This window comes from Pleurodeles waltl, chromosome 4_1 (assembly GCF_031143425.1).
Source record: "Pleurodeles waltl isolate 20211129_DDA chromosome 4_1, aPleWal1.hap1.20221129, whole genome shotgun sequence".
Taxonomy (NCBI): Eukaryota; Metazoa; Chordata; class Amphibia; order Caudata; family Salamandridae; genus Pleurodeles; species Pleurodeles waltl.
The window spans coordinates 270,074,304-270,091,329 of record NC_090442.1 but is presented as its reverse complement, the minus strand read 5'-3'; the positions used below and the strand labels follow the sequence as shown (position 1 = coordinate 270,091,329).

At 41.9% G+C, this 17,026-nt stretch overlaps 1 protein-coding gene across 3 annotated transcripts in view; it reads left to right on the top strand.

Moving 5' to 3' along the window:
- PARVB (parvin beta) overlaps positions 1–17,026 on the top strand; it is a 431,399-nt gene that overhangs the window by 379,202 nt on the left and 35,171 nt on the right. For all 3 annotated transcript variants that reach the window (XM_069228284.1, XM_069228286.1, XM_069228287.1), the window contains exon 10: positions 7,707–7,775. In XM_069228284.1, coding sequence (XP_069084385.1) covers positions 7,707–7,775 — 69 coding nt within the window. The remainder of the gene's footprint in view (positions 1–7,706; positions 7,776–17,026) is intronic.

The following is a 17,026-nucleotide window of genomic DNA, read 5'->3' as shown; positions in this document are numbered from 1 at the left end:
AGCACACTTGACCATGCTTTCGCTATAACTGGTGGTTATATTATTATCCCATATAATTGGGACCAATTCTACACGCTATTCTGTCTATTATATCAATTATCATATATGCCACTATGTTTAGGTGTACAGAAATAATTCCACCAGGACATTAAGAACTCGAGTAATCTTGCGACGCGAATGCTTACTAATTAGGCTTGAGCACCTCATTAACTTTTGTACCTTCTTAGACTGAGCAGCGAGATAGGTAGAGGTTTTGCTTTGTGTGTACCTCCTATAGTGGATAACATCTTGCACGACCATTTTTATGCTGAAGTCATATTACACATCCAAACATTAGGATATAAATTATTGCTGTGGTGACAAATACTCAATATACACCTTAATTTAGAGTTTGGGAACCATAAGCCCAATTGATAGTTGCCGAAGCTAAACAAAAGTTTCAGCCGTGGCTATAATGAGTAATAAAAATGTTGATCTTGGCACCATTACCACACGATTCAAGCAGTGGTTTGATGATATCGCTGTAAAAGCAGAGTGCGTGGTTGGTTAAATTCAAAACAACCTTCATCACAAGACGTTTTAATCCAGGAGCCCTTTCATATACCCTATTGATTGTGGTCTCCTGTTTAGGACCTCTAAGCGTTCCACTGGTCTCCCCTCGCCATATTTAATCCAGAGGGCATGCAGTTGTTAATAAAAGGACTCCAAGATGAAATTGAGTGGTATAACCTGAAGCGTTGCTCCTGGTATAGGCTAATGGCAACACTCATTCTTGTGTAAAAAAGCAGAGCCATTTGGTTATTCCTATATGGCTGATTTGTGGGTGTATATGGTCCACTAGAACAGAGTCAGGATGGCTACAGTTCATCCTGGAATCAAAGGTTCACTCTTCCCCACCTCTCACTTTACACTTCAATGGGCAACGTAAGAAATTGGATTATTTTGGGTATAATCTCAACTCTTGCAAGGGTGAACCCTAAAACTCACTAAATTACCTGAGATCAACCCACAGGTAGCTATGGCACAGAGCAAATATGCTTAACTTGGGGAAATATTTAAAGTACTTATACAGTACCAAAACAGTAGTAAAGTCAAAATGTAAAATAATTAAAACAAATCCCAAGCTGAATTTGAAACGTAGATTTTAACTATGAATAGTTATTATGAGAAATTGGGTTGCTTGTTGAGGGAGTTAAACACTACTCAAGGAAAAGTCAAAATCCTTGTCAGGGTGAACCACAAACAGTCTCTGCATTTAACCTGTGCTGGACCCTCTGGTAGCTTGGCACAAAAGCGGTCAGGCTTAATTTAGAGGCAATGCGCAAACTATTTATGCATAAACCAAACAGTAATAAAGGATAAACCCAACCCAAAAAAAAACCCTTACAATTTAGTAAAATAGAGTACATTTTATTAAATTACTTGACACCAAAATGGAAAAAATGCAATCCATAAAACCAAGCAGGAATTAACAATGTAATTTCAAAAGGGATGCTTACAGACCCACCTTGCATATTCTATAAGGTTCAGTGGACTCCTCTCTGCCATTCGGGTTGGCCTATTCCTTTCTACTGGACAGCATTTAGAACCTTTCTACCAGCATTACAGGCTGGCAGAAGATGGAGATCAGATGGAAATTTTAGCCCCTTGGAACTGAAGTCAGGGAAAAGTTTAGTTTCTATATGTTATTTTTTCTTAACATTGTTTAAAAGTCCAGCTTGTCTGCTTGGAATTTAACTATTTAAAAATAATTGTTTTTCTAAAATTGTTTTTCTAGCTAGTCCTATTTCCGAGATACAGTAGTAACATTTTAATCTGTACTCTGGTCTTTTACATAGGACAGCTAGAGCTGCTCTATTGAAAAGGTTTTCGGGGTTAGTTGACACTAAATTTCTACATGCCCTACTATTAAATGCTATGCATCATGCTTTGTGGGCAGCAAGGTGTCTTAATATTTAAAAAGGAGGTTTTGACCTGTTAAAAAGGGTTTATTTTGACAAGTCGAATTGCAGTCTTTACACTGCTACAGTTGGGCTACACTAGTAGACCTCAAGCCATGATTTACACAGTCACCGTAGTGGATGGGTGCTGCAGTCCGCTTTTAATTTTTGCGGCCTGGGTATATTTTGTGCCATACACTAGAGACTTATAGGTAAGTTAAATACACCAATTATAATATGCCAATTCAACCATGTTTAGAGGGGTGCAGGCACTTCCTACTCAGTAGAAGGGATAAACTTCACCGAGTTCAAAAACCAGCAAAAATATATGGTCCAGCAAAATGTGAAAAATCCATGTTGACCATACAGAAAAGGGGGATTTTCCACAGGCTTCATTCTGGTCCTTTTCAAATTATTGAACATCCTGCCACAAAGACTGCTCTGGGCAGCTTTCACAGCTTATCAAGGGGAAAGCAGTGGGAGGGTAGGTAAATGCAAACAGACTAATGCAAATTAGCCGATGGGAGCATCAGGCAGGTAAGGCTTTTAGGAGGTAAGTTTCCTGCATCCAACTCCACAATTGAATTAGATTTGTAATAAATATTAAACAGTGGTTGAATTGACTCTGTACCTTATTGCAGACTTAGGTTATTATAACTTTTATTTTAATTATACTTTAGTTTTTCGCATAGAAACTGCTACATCCCTATACGGTGAAAATGGATTTGGTGGGCTTTTCACTGTAGGAACATGCCAGTAATAAGTTCTTACATGCTCCACTTTTAAATATAAGGTACACTGCCTTATATGTTATAAGGTCTACTGAGGGGTGAATTAGTTAATTCTAAAAAGCAGAGGCCCTGTCTGTCAAAATTGTTATTTTGCAGGTTTGTGCTAAATATGTTGGTCTAAAGCCGTGTTTTCTAGGTCAGCCTAGTTCATGGCACAATTAGTGATTCAGTCCACAGGTGACATTTAACTTCCACATCATTGGTGTATTTTCCATTCCATATACTATGGACTAACTGGAAAGTGAAATATGCTGGGGATTCTGCAATTTACCCTATCTTTAGGGGTCAGAGTACATACACTAGAGACTGTCAGTAGTGCCTCAGTGTGCAGAGTTGAAAAATCAGAAATACCAGTCAGCAAACAAAGGGGTGACAATGGGGAAAAAAAAGCATTTTGTATCAGGTTGAAACATGTTGACTGCAAGAGGGTTGGGATAAATGTATCCTAATTAGTACCATTTACACCACTCCTAGAGTTGTTTTTAATCTTATAAAATTGATCCATAGCACTCCTACCTCTTTTCAGTTTTAGCAGTACAAAATTTGAGACCTTCCACAATACTTTCTCATACACGTATAGCTCTAAAAGTCTCCAAATGCTCTGCATGAGCCCATGAGGGTTCACATCTTGGTTTTTTTAAGAAACCCTTTTTCTTTTGATATTAACGTTAAACATTTAGAATATAGATCAGTGCATTATTTTTCCTTACAAGATTAAACGCATAAACAGAAAGGAGCTTATGTTGTAAGTCCCATTGGGTATGGAGCCTACCATTCTTTGAATTTTGATTTTTCATTTAGATAAGGAGGCAGTACTGAATTTAGGCTCTTCCATAGCCTGGCACTTCCCCTTTGTTGCAAACAAAATGCAATAGCCATTGCTTTGAAGAATACCCCCCCTTGTGTAGACTTCACACAAGGTAGAACTGATTTGAACCCTCCTATTGGAATTCATCAACTTCTGGAATCTGCCACAAATTGGCTTGCTGACAAAGCACTTCGACAGGCGACAGAGAGTTCAACATCATTCTATGAGGAAATCCTTAAGCTATGAAAACATGATTATGAATAGCCTAGAAAGTCTACCACTGGCTTCTGGTGGAGTTGTGGTCTACTTTACAGGTCCACATACTTTGGGACCAAACTACTTAACATTCTCGAAAATTGGCAACATGCACCTATTTAGGCAATTACGAGACTGAAAGCAGAACCTTTGCCCTGATTGAAGACTGGCAGTTGGCTTACTCTTCACACAAGACCAGACTTGAACCATCCTTAACCTTTGCCTTGTACCCATTTCCTGATGTTGCCCATTGCCTAGGTGATGTGCAACACAGTACAAAAGACTTAAGTAAATAAATCTTCTTTTAAGTTTTATGTCTACCCTTCTCTAATGAAACTAATATTGGGAGATGCCTTAGGCTGCACTCCTTATCCAGCAACCTAGGGAAGGTTCAGGTAAGCTAATTTAGAACAGAGAGATTTCCTTATAGTCATCAACATTTGTTGATTCACCTGTGAGGCACCTACCAAGGGTGTACCCTATCTTCAAAACAGCAGTACACCTCATATTGCAAAGTATAGGTTTTGAGATTAGAGGACAATTTGAGATTAAGTACATCTGAAGCAAGAGAGATTGAGAAACTAGGATGTGTTCAATGTTCACAAAAGTTACTTTCCTTTGAGGAAGAATATGCATCATGTCTTTATTGGGTAATAGGAAGGGTGAGTTAAACTTAGATCAGCAAAGATCCAGAAATGCATCCCAGACAGCAATGGCGGCTGGAGTTGGAGCAAAGTGGTTGGAGGAGGGGGGCACAAAACAAAAAAGAACAAAAATTGCCTGCTGCATCGCTGCCAGTTTGCCGCTCTTCTGGGTCCCTTGCTGAAGGCACAGGCTCCATGCCTGCCCTGCGGGCAATCCTAAAGCTGCTCTCATGCTGCCTGCAGCATGACAGCAGCATCAGGATTGGCCTAAGCGTGCTTGATTTGTGCTCCCAGGCAGACCGGGAGCCTGTGCCTGCTCTCTCCAACCCAGCAGCTCAGTGCCCATGTGTGTTTGGCCATCCTGAGATGGCCGACCAAACACACATACGCACTGAGGGAAGTGCACCTACCACTAGCCTTGGTGCCTGTCATCCCCATGGCCCGCTCCCAAAAAATAAAATTATTATAAACAGAGTGGAGGAGCCACCACTGACTTCCAGCAGACTCAAAGGAACATGGACATCATCTGATACAATCCTAAATTCATTGGGAAAAAAATATGATATCAAGCTGCTTGCCAGGAGGCTGTGTATCAATGTTCAAGATATAATAATATGCATAGATAAGCTTCAATTAAAGAAAGAACACAAAACTCAAAAAAGAGAGCAAAATGGGGATGGGTGAAGGCAAAGGACAGGCAGGGGAGAGGATTACGGAAAAAACAATTGGGTATTAAACAAAATTGCAACAATCTATCCCACAGATGATGTTAGCAGGGAAATCTTCACACAATCATTTAAAAGAAAATAGTTGGCTGTGTATAGGAAGGGTAAGAACAAGAGTAAGGCTACAATAAATCTAAGACCAATTGTGAAAAGCACAAGGAAAATTAAAGAAACCAGTGTAATGTTGAAGTTACAACGTAAGCAAAATGCATTACATACACTAAATCACTTTTTACAGCTGGTCTCATAGGCACCTGCTATTGGGTATAGGTACCTTATTAGGGCTAGGAGATATGGTGAAGTACACATCCTTCTCTAGGTAGGAGGTCTGACATCTATCAAAAGATATAAAGTCGTAGGACTTTGATGGGTGTTGGGTGAAGGGGTAACAGGTTAGCAAAGATATTACCAGCGGGTCCAGAAACATATACATAACCCATTTGGAGGACGCAACCATAAACATTTCTTTGAGTCATTAATGAAGCAAGAGTTTTTAATCCAAGTCTGGAACTGTGCCAAGTCTGTCCTGGATGTTTTCAGAGTCTGTGCTCGATAAAACCAAGAAAGTGATAAAAGGAGGCCAGACCTTTACAGAAGGTATCAGTCACGGTGGTCAATGGTAGAAGCTTCCATGGGGATTACCTTTATAGCTTTTTTGGGGCTTTTGGCAGAACCTTGCTGAGCGAACTGTTTAGACCCAGAGATGTCCTCTGAGGAAAATAAGCCGATATGCTGGTTTGAAGGAGGACCTGGGCCTCCAACAGACTGCAGGTCACCCAGTTATAGGTGTCTGCAGCAGTCAAAAATGTTAGTCAGCTCTGGGCATAACTACAGTATCGAATTATCCTACAGTAGGCACTAAGATGTCTCATCACAGTCATTATGAGGATCAGTTTGAAGTCCATGACAGATAGTGGGAACATAGATTTCCCAGGAGTGTCTGACTGACAGTCCATGTGCATCAGAGCCGCATAGATCAATGAGACCTAGTCAGATCAGCGATACCTCAAAAGGAAAAGTGAAAAGCTCAGAGATGAAAGGGAGATGCAGTTAAAGTCAAGATGAAAGGTTGCTCCAAATCTTGCCAGTAGCATGAGCTTGCAGTCACCTCAAAGTGCCGCTTTCACAGATCAGGAAAAGGGGAAGGTCGGAGGTGCTGGTGAGGCCTCACTGCTGCTAAGCCCTTTGCCCCTTCACGGTAACAAAGGGAGCAAGGGCATCTATCTTGAAAGCTGTTCTCCAGTGTATGGTCCCATTAATCTCACTGTGCTCAAAAGAGACAGGGTGTGGGGGACATCCCCTCTGTAGGGCCCAGCACGAGTGGAGGGTGAAGGAATCTACAGCCACGCAGTGGACAAAGGTGCCGTGACCAGGAACTGGCCAGTGAAGCATCATTGTGGAGCTTCAACAGGGATGAGTATGAAAAAGGCTCAAACCTGGAGGAATCAAGTAGTGAATTAACTTTTGATAAACTGCCAAATTGTGACACCAGAAGTCAGTTCCACTGGCACACTACTTTCTCAGTGGTTAGGCCTGCTACGGAAAACAGTGAATCATGGATGAGGATGTGGCATGTACATCTATTGGAATGTGCCAGAATGCCCAGGTGCTGATAACCCAACACCTGATTGTTTCCAAGTGGAGTAGGAAGGATCAAAGTATTTCCATCCAAGTTATCCTGCTCGGGGAACTAAGAATGCCTTTGAGTTCTGTCTTGAAGAAAGTCAAACTTGTTGCCCATAGCTCAAGGAAGGATGCAGTTCTTGTGCTGAAGCCACCAACTCTTCAATAGGCTAGAAAATCTTTCTTTCTTCCCATTCACATCATTTCCTCTGAGGTAGGCATGGAAGACCAAAGTCTAGCTCTAGTGATTTTTCCACCGCCGCCCATTAGTCCCTCATTACTTGCAGACCATCTTGGAAGCTTGCCTCTGTCTTGGTGGAGGTCCAGAAGAAGCTGCATGCCTGCGGTTGTCTTCTGAATGAAGCTTGATCAGCTTTTCTTTGCTGCGCAACGTTTCACAACGAAAGCCTTGAGAAATGTCATAGCCCTTCCCAAGCCTTCTTTATGTATGTGTCGTTAACACCCCACTTATTTACGCAATGGCAGTCCATAGGATTAGTATCTTAGGAAGGCCGTAAGCATTTCTCTACCGAGAAGCTGTCCCTAGTTTAACCCGAATAAGTAAAAATGAATCGAATTATAATTTTGTCAATGACGTGTTCATACTTTATTCTCTGAAATACTTTACAGTTTCCATGTATGTGAGGAAGTTGAATTTTTGGCTCTTGTTCGGTTATTCTTGGGTCTAAAAAATGTAACACAAATGTAATTGCTCCTACAGTTTACCATCACACAGTCGCACGCATCGAGTGTGTTACACCCGCATGCAAGCACTGAACGTTCCACGTTTGACAGACATTCATCAATATTCTGCGTGGGTTGATATCAGGAACTCTGAAGGTGGTACACGAGTGGGAGGGCTGCATTAGTGATGTTTTGTTTTCCCCCTGGCTTACGTGTTTTTTTGTCTCCCTTCACAGTCTCTCATAACCTTCGTAAACAAACATCTCAACAAACTGAACTTAGAGGTGACTGAACTAGAAACACAGGTACAAATGTTACAACATAAATCACCAACTGCATTATAGTATAATTACATATGTAAACTCGAAACTGTTCTGCTGCATTAATCGTCTATAATAAAGTACTGCAGGGAATTAACGTGCAATAAAATATTTTAAAGACTCGACGTTCCAGTTAATTTGGAAGATATTACCAGCTGGCTAGTAGACATAAATGAAGAGACCTTCAGAATGATGTATTTATTACGTTTTTCATTTCAATTATTTTTTGTACTTTTTTTGATGGGATTTATGTAGAGGCGTAGGTTTCTTTTGTCTTCAGTCTTTGTTTGTTCAATGATGTAATTGCTGATATACTTTCTGGGATTCAATTATATTGATTAACACATTTTTGGTTTTAAGAAATTTTAGAATTAGTTGAGGAGTCTGAGAACTCACACCAAAGAATAAAGTCAGGTCTCTTAATCAACCTGTACTTCGCTCTCTGGTAGCTTGGCACAAAGCAGTCCGGCTTAATCTAGAAGCAAAGTGTAAAGTATTTATGCAGTACTCAAACAGTAATTAAATGTGAGAACAAAATAAATTCCCTACTCAATTTAGAAAAAATATATTTTTTAATAATTAAAATGACATAAAAATGACAAAAAGCCATTAAGTAGAATTGGAGATATGAATTGTTAAAGTTTTAAATAAAACAATCCCAAAAAATTAAAAGTGCCAACTGTGGTTATCTGTCCGCACTAAACCAGGTCAAAGTCAAAAGCTAAGGCTGACCGTGATGGAGCGAGGGTCGGTTATAGGAACCTGGTTCATTTCGGGTAGAAAGTTTACCTTCTGGCTTTGAAACTTTTATGGAGAGTAAGTGTTCCTCGAGGGTCCCACTGTGATCATTAAAGATGGAGAAGCCCCAAGCTGGTGGAATCCAAAATCTGTGCCCAGAAAGGTCTTGGCATCAAGAGGTTGCTGCTCGCCTGTGGTCTTGTTGAAGCCCTCTAGGGTTGGACTTAGAAACTTTTCTACCAGCTGGCTGAGGCTGACCAGCTGTTCAACAGTGATCACTGTCTCAGTTGGTTCTCCAGGCAGAAAGTTGGCAAAGTGTTTCTATGTCCCAGTTCTTGCAGTGTGGACAGAAGTTGTAACACCAGCCTGAGGTCCAGGACCTCGGGGGCCACCATTGAGGGTTAGGACTCAGAGGTGAGTAATAGGGTTCAGGGCAGCTCCAGTTGGTACTGATGAGCTGGGAAGTTTCAGAAAAGAGGCCTCTGGAAGTTTGCTGTATCCCTTTAGCTCAAACAGGCAGTCAGCTAACTGACTGTTGGAGTCACTTTTGGGATCCTGGGTTCAAAGCAAGCATGTCAAGTCATTCTTCAGGTAGGAGGGCAGTGCTTTTTCTGAGCCTTGATAGATCCAGGGGTGTTCAGAAGAAGGTACTGGGGATGCCAAATGTATGCCCAGTGCCAGCCTGTGGATGGGGTAACTCCTGGTCACTTCCTAACTAATGGGGTGTAAGTTCCAGGGGTAGCCCTACCCACTTTTTCAACACTTCTTGTATGTTTTACTGTAAACCATCCCAGAGTGTACCTCACCTGTGCCATGCCGGGTTATCTCAGTAAGGATTTGAATGGCTGTGTGAATTACAGGCACCCATATTCCCCTTTGTCCCCACTGCCCCCCCACTTGAACTGTATGTATCATTTGTACTTGTGGAGACTTGCTTGACAAGTATGACACCATTGTCTTATTGACTTTCATTGTGTGTTGTAACTGATAACATGGACAAATAAAGAAATACAATCCCACAGTGGCCCTCTTCACCTAAATCAAACATGGCAGAACCGGAGCTTCCTGTGCAAGAGCTTCCCATCCCAGGAGTGTTTTGGACCGGTTTTGACACCAAGCTGACTAGTAAAACAAAATGGAGGCAGGCCTAGGTGTGAGCTACACCTGCTATTGACAGGGTGTACATCGCTTGAAGCTCTGGAAGGGGCCTGGGCACAGTCCACATTCCATCATGCTTAAGAAAGGAAAACACCTCCCTTCACTAAAGCCCTTTGCTGCTGCCTGAGAGCAATCCACATCTCACAACAGGGGAGCAATCCGCCAAACCATCAGGTGACACGGGGCCCTAGCAAAAGTCCCTTTTCGGCTAGGCAGGAAAATTAGAACTTTTCAAAAATATAGGGGGTCATTATGACCCCAGCGGTCCTGGACCGACCTGCCGGCGGTGGCGGTAGTACCGCCAATAGGCTGGTGGTGCGATCCGCCGTATTATGTTCGTGGCACATTCGCCACGCTCATACCACCGGTACCGCCAGGTCATTATCTGCCAGGGCAGCGCTGGCCTGGGGATTATGAGTCCCCATCCACCAGGGTGTCCATGGCGGTAAACACCGCCATGGAAAGGCTAGCGGTAAGGGCGACATGGGGTACCCCTGGGGGCCCCTGCACTGCCCATGCACTTAGCATGGGCAGTGCAGGGCCCCCCAGGCACAGCCCCATCGCGCATTTCACTGCCCAAATTAGAGGCAGTGAAATGCGCGACGGGTGCTGGTGCACCTGCTGCACATCAACATTGCTGCTGGCTCGATTGCGAGCCGGCTTCAATGTTGTTGTGCCTTTTCCGCTGGCCCAGTGGAAATGTCATAATTGGGACCATACATACCACCAGCACTGGCCAGCACGTTTACAAAGACCGCCAATGTCATAATGACCCCCATAGTTTTTAGAATATTAATATAAAGTTTGACTTGACCATTAGGTTGGATTTTTAAATGTCTAATAAAGTGAGTCCTTGAACTAGTTTTCTCTACTTCTAAACTGAAGTTGGCACTTATTATTAAATATATTAGTGTAACCCAGTGTTAGCCAGCCTTGCCACAGTGAATTAAGACTTTGGAAGCTTTTCACTGTTGGGTCAAGTAAACATGCCCTACTTTTCAAATACCCTGCCCTGTGGGCATTTAGGGTTTACTATAGGGGTGTCTTAGTAGTATTAAAAAGGAAGGTTGGGCCTGGCAAAGGGTTTATTTTTCCAGGTCGAAATGTCATCTTTAAACTGCAGACCCAGGCTGCTGGAGCAGGCCTGGAGATTTGCTTTAAAGTGCTACTTTAGTGCGTGGTACAATGAGAGCAGCAGCCCACTTGTAGCATTTCAATTACAGGCACTGTACCATATTCTAGGGACTTATAAGTAAATTATATGTGGCAATGAACTATATACCAGTTTTACCAGGTTTAAAAGGGAGAGGGCAAACACTTCACCACTGATTAGCAGGAGTAAAGTGTGCAGAGCCCTCGGCCAGCAAAAACGAATTCAACAAAAGAGGAGAGGAAAATCTCCGGGAATACCATTTTCAACAAGGTCCTCACTCAGCCAGTAAACTGAAGAACAGTTTGCTTGCTCTATACCACAATGCATATCTGATCCATCCCCAGACTATTTCGCGAAAGTCCTTATACAGACCCATACCCAGGACAACTTTCAAAACACACCTGTAATCTTTTACCTAGGAAAGACCTATTTTGGTGCTGCCTAAATTGTATTTTGCATTGGTGCTGTGTGGCTTTTCAGTATTGGGTAACATCTTATAAGACATATTCTGACTCATTCCAAGATAATTTGCATTAACTATAGTGAATGGTAAATTAACTAGAGTCTCCTGAATTTTAAGCATCCACAGGCTTGACTCTAAGGCTTCCTTTGAGCCAAAGTGTTCATTATATCAGGTATGGGATTGTGTTCCTATTCATTTTCAAATATTGTGATGGGTGTTTACTGATAACTTTGATTTATTTTTGAGTACCAATTAAGTGTATTCTACCATTCTACTTGCATTTCTGTTTCTAGTTGTGATAGTGTTCCACATGTGATCTAGGCATTTACTTATGAGTTCATTCATGATCATTCTAACTTATGATATATTCAATACCTGTGTGATGTCAAAGTTTGGACATTGTGTAGATCTCAGGTTTTTTTTCGTGATTGCCTGAGAAAAGGGTGACGCACCCCAGAATTTATGGTGCCACCGTGCGGATATTAATTACATAAAGGGTTTCAAGTATCTCCTTCAAAGAGTTCCTAGGTAGCAAGAAAAATCTACAAAGGGCAGAAATACCACCTTAGTAATCTTGATTGTTCTTGATTGAAGATAAAGTTTACACAACTTGATAAAAAAAGGCACAAAAACCACCCTAGAAGAGTGGAGCTGGTTGAGAAAGAGCAGAGCATGGGTCTTCTCAAAAGATTCCAAGATAAAAACAAGTTTAAATCTAGAATAAAAATCTGGAGTAAAAAGTGTAACAAGCGGTTATAACTGTGATTTAAAAAAACTTAGAGGAACAAATGGGTTGCAATATATCCATCTCAAAGCAGGCCTCCTTATAAATGGTCAAAACAAGGTATAACATCACAAGAAACAGGTTGCCACCATCTTGGGTGCAAACTTCAGAAAGCAAACACTTGGACGGCAACCATCTTGGTAGGCTTAAACTTAACGAATGCCTACATTCTTCAAGTAATTTTTTTTCCAAAATGCGAAGAGCCCCATTTTTTTAATTGTTTTTGTCTTCTCCATGCCTATGTTCCCTGACCACTCTGTGCAGGCCGTGAAACACCTTTCCGGGAAAATGTGATATTGGAAATGGTAACCAAAACATGCCAGTCTGAATGCATAAAATTAAATATATGCTTCAAGAGGAGTAGACTTCAAAAACCAATTAATTTAATTGGTATCAATGGTATGGAGAATTATTTTACACAAATCTGTTTTTATTTAAATATATTTAAATAGACAATGTGGATAGGAAGCCAAAACAGACAATATGACAATACTGCTTCAAAATAGAATTCATTAACAAGTGTGATAAAAAGGTCTGCTATCTACAAATGAGTATCCTACTCCAACTACACTAACCTATTCTGATAGCGGTATATATTTTCAAGAGGCAGCAACTGTATATTGAGAGGGACTAGCTTTGACAGTTCAGTCTCACCATATCTGGTATACAGGAAACCACCTTCTGGATGTAAGGAATTCTTTACACTATCTTGGTCTCCAGTGATACAGAGAACATCAATATCCCTCCTAGTCAATGATGCCTAGATCACAGCATCTTGATTAAATAGGGTCAGGTAACTATAGCATCTTGAAAAGTCTGAATTTATCAATCTTGACCATATAAGCCATCCTCGCTGAAGGGCTTAACATTGAAGGCTAAAAATAGGCCTTCATGACAACTAAACGAGTTAATTCGAGCACAAATACTCTGAGGCCAGTACAGGGGATTATTTGCTATAATTTACGAGGATTTGCGAAGAGTGGTGGATAGGCACTTAGACAAATGATCGCAGTCAGTTTAACACCATCACTAGCCTGTGGAAGAATATGGGTTACTTTCCCTGATAAGTGCTTCAGGTCACCCAGAAAGAAGGGAGCAGATGGATTTTTCACCGTCAAACCCCCATGTTAAACCCTACAGGAATGGGGCAGAGGGAGAAATCTCACTGCAAGCTGTGTCAAGACCTGTGAAGTGCTGCTGCCTTCTGATACAAGACTATGGAGACCTGCTCACCCTCTGTTGCCTGCCGTGAGTCCACAGATCAGAAATACCAGGAGGCATATTTATAGTTGTGGTCCTACGAAACCACAGAGGGAAACTATCTGTGTGAATAGTTTTGGGCAAATGTCAGAACTTAGAAGAACCTTATAAGTGTTTTTTTTGTTAAACTGTACTTGAAGCTAAATACGTGGGAGAAGGTGTGTTTACCCTTCTAACCCTGCAGGGACCTACAGGAGCAATGCTGTTGGAATGGATAAATGATGGTGAGGATGACCTTAAGGTCAGTCTTCTATGTTTTGACACATGGGTATTGTTGCCTTTCCAACCTTCGGACTTTCAAAATTAAGAAGCCAGGGGTAAAGTGACCATCCTAGGCATATTGCTTGGAGGAAGGATTTATGTTCTCTGCTCTTACACCTTTTTACGCTGAGCCTTTCGGGTCTACATTGCATTGAGATATTCAGCCTAACGTGGACCAGGATTCTTCATATACATTCAGTTTGGCATTAGTAAGGCCACCCTTCCTGCCTTGAGGTATGTAGGTATTTCCTGGTAATTCGCATTTGTCTCATCGCTACTCAGTTTAGCCCTCTGGTTCTTGGCCATCTGTAGTTCACGGATTCCACTGTTTCATGGTGACTGGGGGACTCTTCTTCATGCCAGGTTCGGGTGTGCTACTAAGTAGCATAGGAGTGTTGTTAGCAATACCCTCAGCTGTTTAGCTCAGGTGTTTTTCCCACAACTACTTTGTTCACACACAACCTACCATATACAAAGAGATTTTTTTTCTCTCTGAGATGCAGAAAGTCACACCGTTTATAGCTCTCTAGACTTCTATAAATACACATGCATGAGCTGCCACAATTAGTACCTTTTCAGCTCTACAGGTAACTTTCTTGGTTGGTGGGATTTAAGAATGAGTAACCGTTGTCTGCCAAGTGTAGAATTTAGTGTAGTTTTATCCCTACAAGGATGAAATGGAGCACATGGTCCAGCTATAACTTAATACCAATGAGTTCTGATCATTGTGTGTAGGAGACTCGTTTTTGTTGTGTTGATTGTTTTCGTCCAGCACTGACAATGCCCGGGGAAGGGGCTGCAACACACGTACGTTTTATGGTGTTCCTTTCATTTAGCAGATCCTCTTGGCGGCAGGTGCAGCCGAGGAAGGATTTCGTGAAGGGCCTGCAGATCGTAATGGTGGTGCCCACCTCTGCAACCGGTGGTACGTTTGCATCCATTTTCATCTGCAAGTTACAGACTCCGAGAAGAGAGAGTCGTACAGCTCAGTGAATTGGCAAAATATATGGGTGTGAAATTGTCGTTGCAGCCTAGCAGCAGGATCTCAGTATGAAACGTGTAGTCAGTCACTTCTGATACATTCATCTCTGGACGTTTGCCAGTCCTTGCGTAGCCCCAAGGTTGTATTTATTTATTTGACAGTTACAAGTGCAGCGTCTGGCCTGGAACGTGTGTCCTGATGCTGAATCCGAGAGACGCAGCAGCAAACTCGTCAGAAGAAGCTGCTATGGTTAGAAATCGGTAGCAGAGAACTGCGTATTCAGATGGATGTGAAATATGTTCATTGTGTCCCAGGGAGCACGGAAGAGCATGTCATGTCTTTAAGATCAGAACAGTCAGATCGGCTACGAGCCGTGCGCATGCGAAAACTGGGGGTGACATGGTCTGACTGTGGAGGAGTGAGGTTCCTTACCAGGCTAGCAGCGTGCAAGTCCTTTGCGAATGCCGTCATGGCCACTTCTCCCAGAAGCATGATGGGCAATGCAAAGGAATTTGAAGTGGACCCGTTTCATAACTGGACGCCAGTGAAGTTTACATAGAAAATGGGAAATGGGAATTTTCAGTCAGGCTCAGGAATCTTGCTTCAAAGTTTTGGAAGAGTTGAAGATGAGGAATGGGGTAAAGGCGCATGTTTTTGTACAAAGAGTTGCTGTAGTCTATCCTGGAAATGATACAGGTATGGATGATGGTTTCTCTAGAGAAGGCCAGAAATAAAGGTAGAATTTTGCTCTGTTTTGATGAGAAGAAAACAAATAAATGCATACTTGTATTTCAAAATACAAATGCATACGCTCGCCTATAGATGTTGCTTTGAATACCATTGTGGCCAAATAATACGGTTCAAAGTTAAATCGACTCTATAACTATTAGGCCTTTATTGTTACAGGGATGCAGGTTTTCTGTAAAGTTAGAAACACTCCAATAATTCTTAACCTCTTCCTCACTATCACATAAATTATAAGTAAATCCAGGCAAAATGCAGTAGACAAATTGCTCTTCTTGAGGACAGTTCGCTCACTAAACTATTGTATTAATATTGAGACTGCACAATGAAAAAGTATCTCGATGCCAAAAACTGTAGCCCCACTTTAAAAAAAAAAAAAATGCTTTACACATGCTGTCTTGAAATGCTGGAGGCTTCTCTAATCCAATAAAATGAACCCAAAGGATTGAGGACTGCGCAAAAAGATTGATGATATGCAGATTTATTGCAAAGGACTGTTGATATGCAGATACCGAATTCTGCATACAATTATATATATATAAAACATTCTCTCTCTTCACCATAACGACTCCCCAGGATTAATTTCAGTTGAAAAAGTGATCTCGTTGTGAATCGGTATGTATACAGACATTTTTTCATGCACTTGCATATACTGAAATAGACTCCAAGTGCATGCCTATGTAAAATACATGAAACACTTCTGTCGCACCATCTGTCCAACTTCCATCGGGTCCAAACTCCTTTGCTCTAGGAGCTCCTGATGCTGCTTCTGCTAGACACTCTAGGACATGCCAGCTCCACAGCCCGTTCCTTCCCACAAGAGACTGTATGAGGGCAATGGACACAGACCCCGGAATATACAACTTCCGCTCCTTGCAGCATTGGTTTCTAGTTGCAGGGATGCCCTTAAGTTCCTACGGTGGTACAGAGAAAGAGCACTGATATATTTATAGATGGTGGGTGCGGTATGGGGCCTTCTGAGTGCCCAGCATTTCACTACAGAGTCAGTACTACGCCTGTCGACTTATTTTACGGGGCCTCTTGTCATAGCCTGAGGTGCTCCACCCTTAGGCTGACTTCACTGGGACCATTAGTAGCGACCCCTTTCTGTTGGTCTTCAGAGGGACCTGTAGGAATGACCTGACGTGCCACACTCTTGGTTGACTTCAGAGGCACAACTAACACAACCTGTTGTACTGCACCCTTGTGTGATGGCATCACAAGGAGGACGTTGAAAATAAATAAGGCAATATTGGGGGATGGACAAGGAGAGGGGTAGTGTCATCAGCATAAGACCAATGCCACTATAGGCGCACAGATGCAGTGCTTTTGTTGAGTTTGCACATGGAATGTAAGTAGTGGTGCACATGTGGGTATGTTCTGAGTTAATGATGGTGATAAGCTCAACGTGCACTAATCACTGAGCTGATGGTGTGACTCTGAACCCTGTGCTAGGATTGAGTTTCATGCCAAAAGCAAGCATGCTGCAAAATGTTTAAGTACATATCCAAGAGATGGCCTCATACTCGAGATTTCTAAGTGCTAATCTGAACAAATGCTCAAGGTGAATGAGTGATGATAAAAATTCGAAAATACATGAATGATTACTGAGTACCCGAGCACATGTGAACACGCAGCTAAAATAAATGAGCGATGTGGCAAAATCATTTAGTGGTAATACTTGGCATGTAAT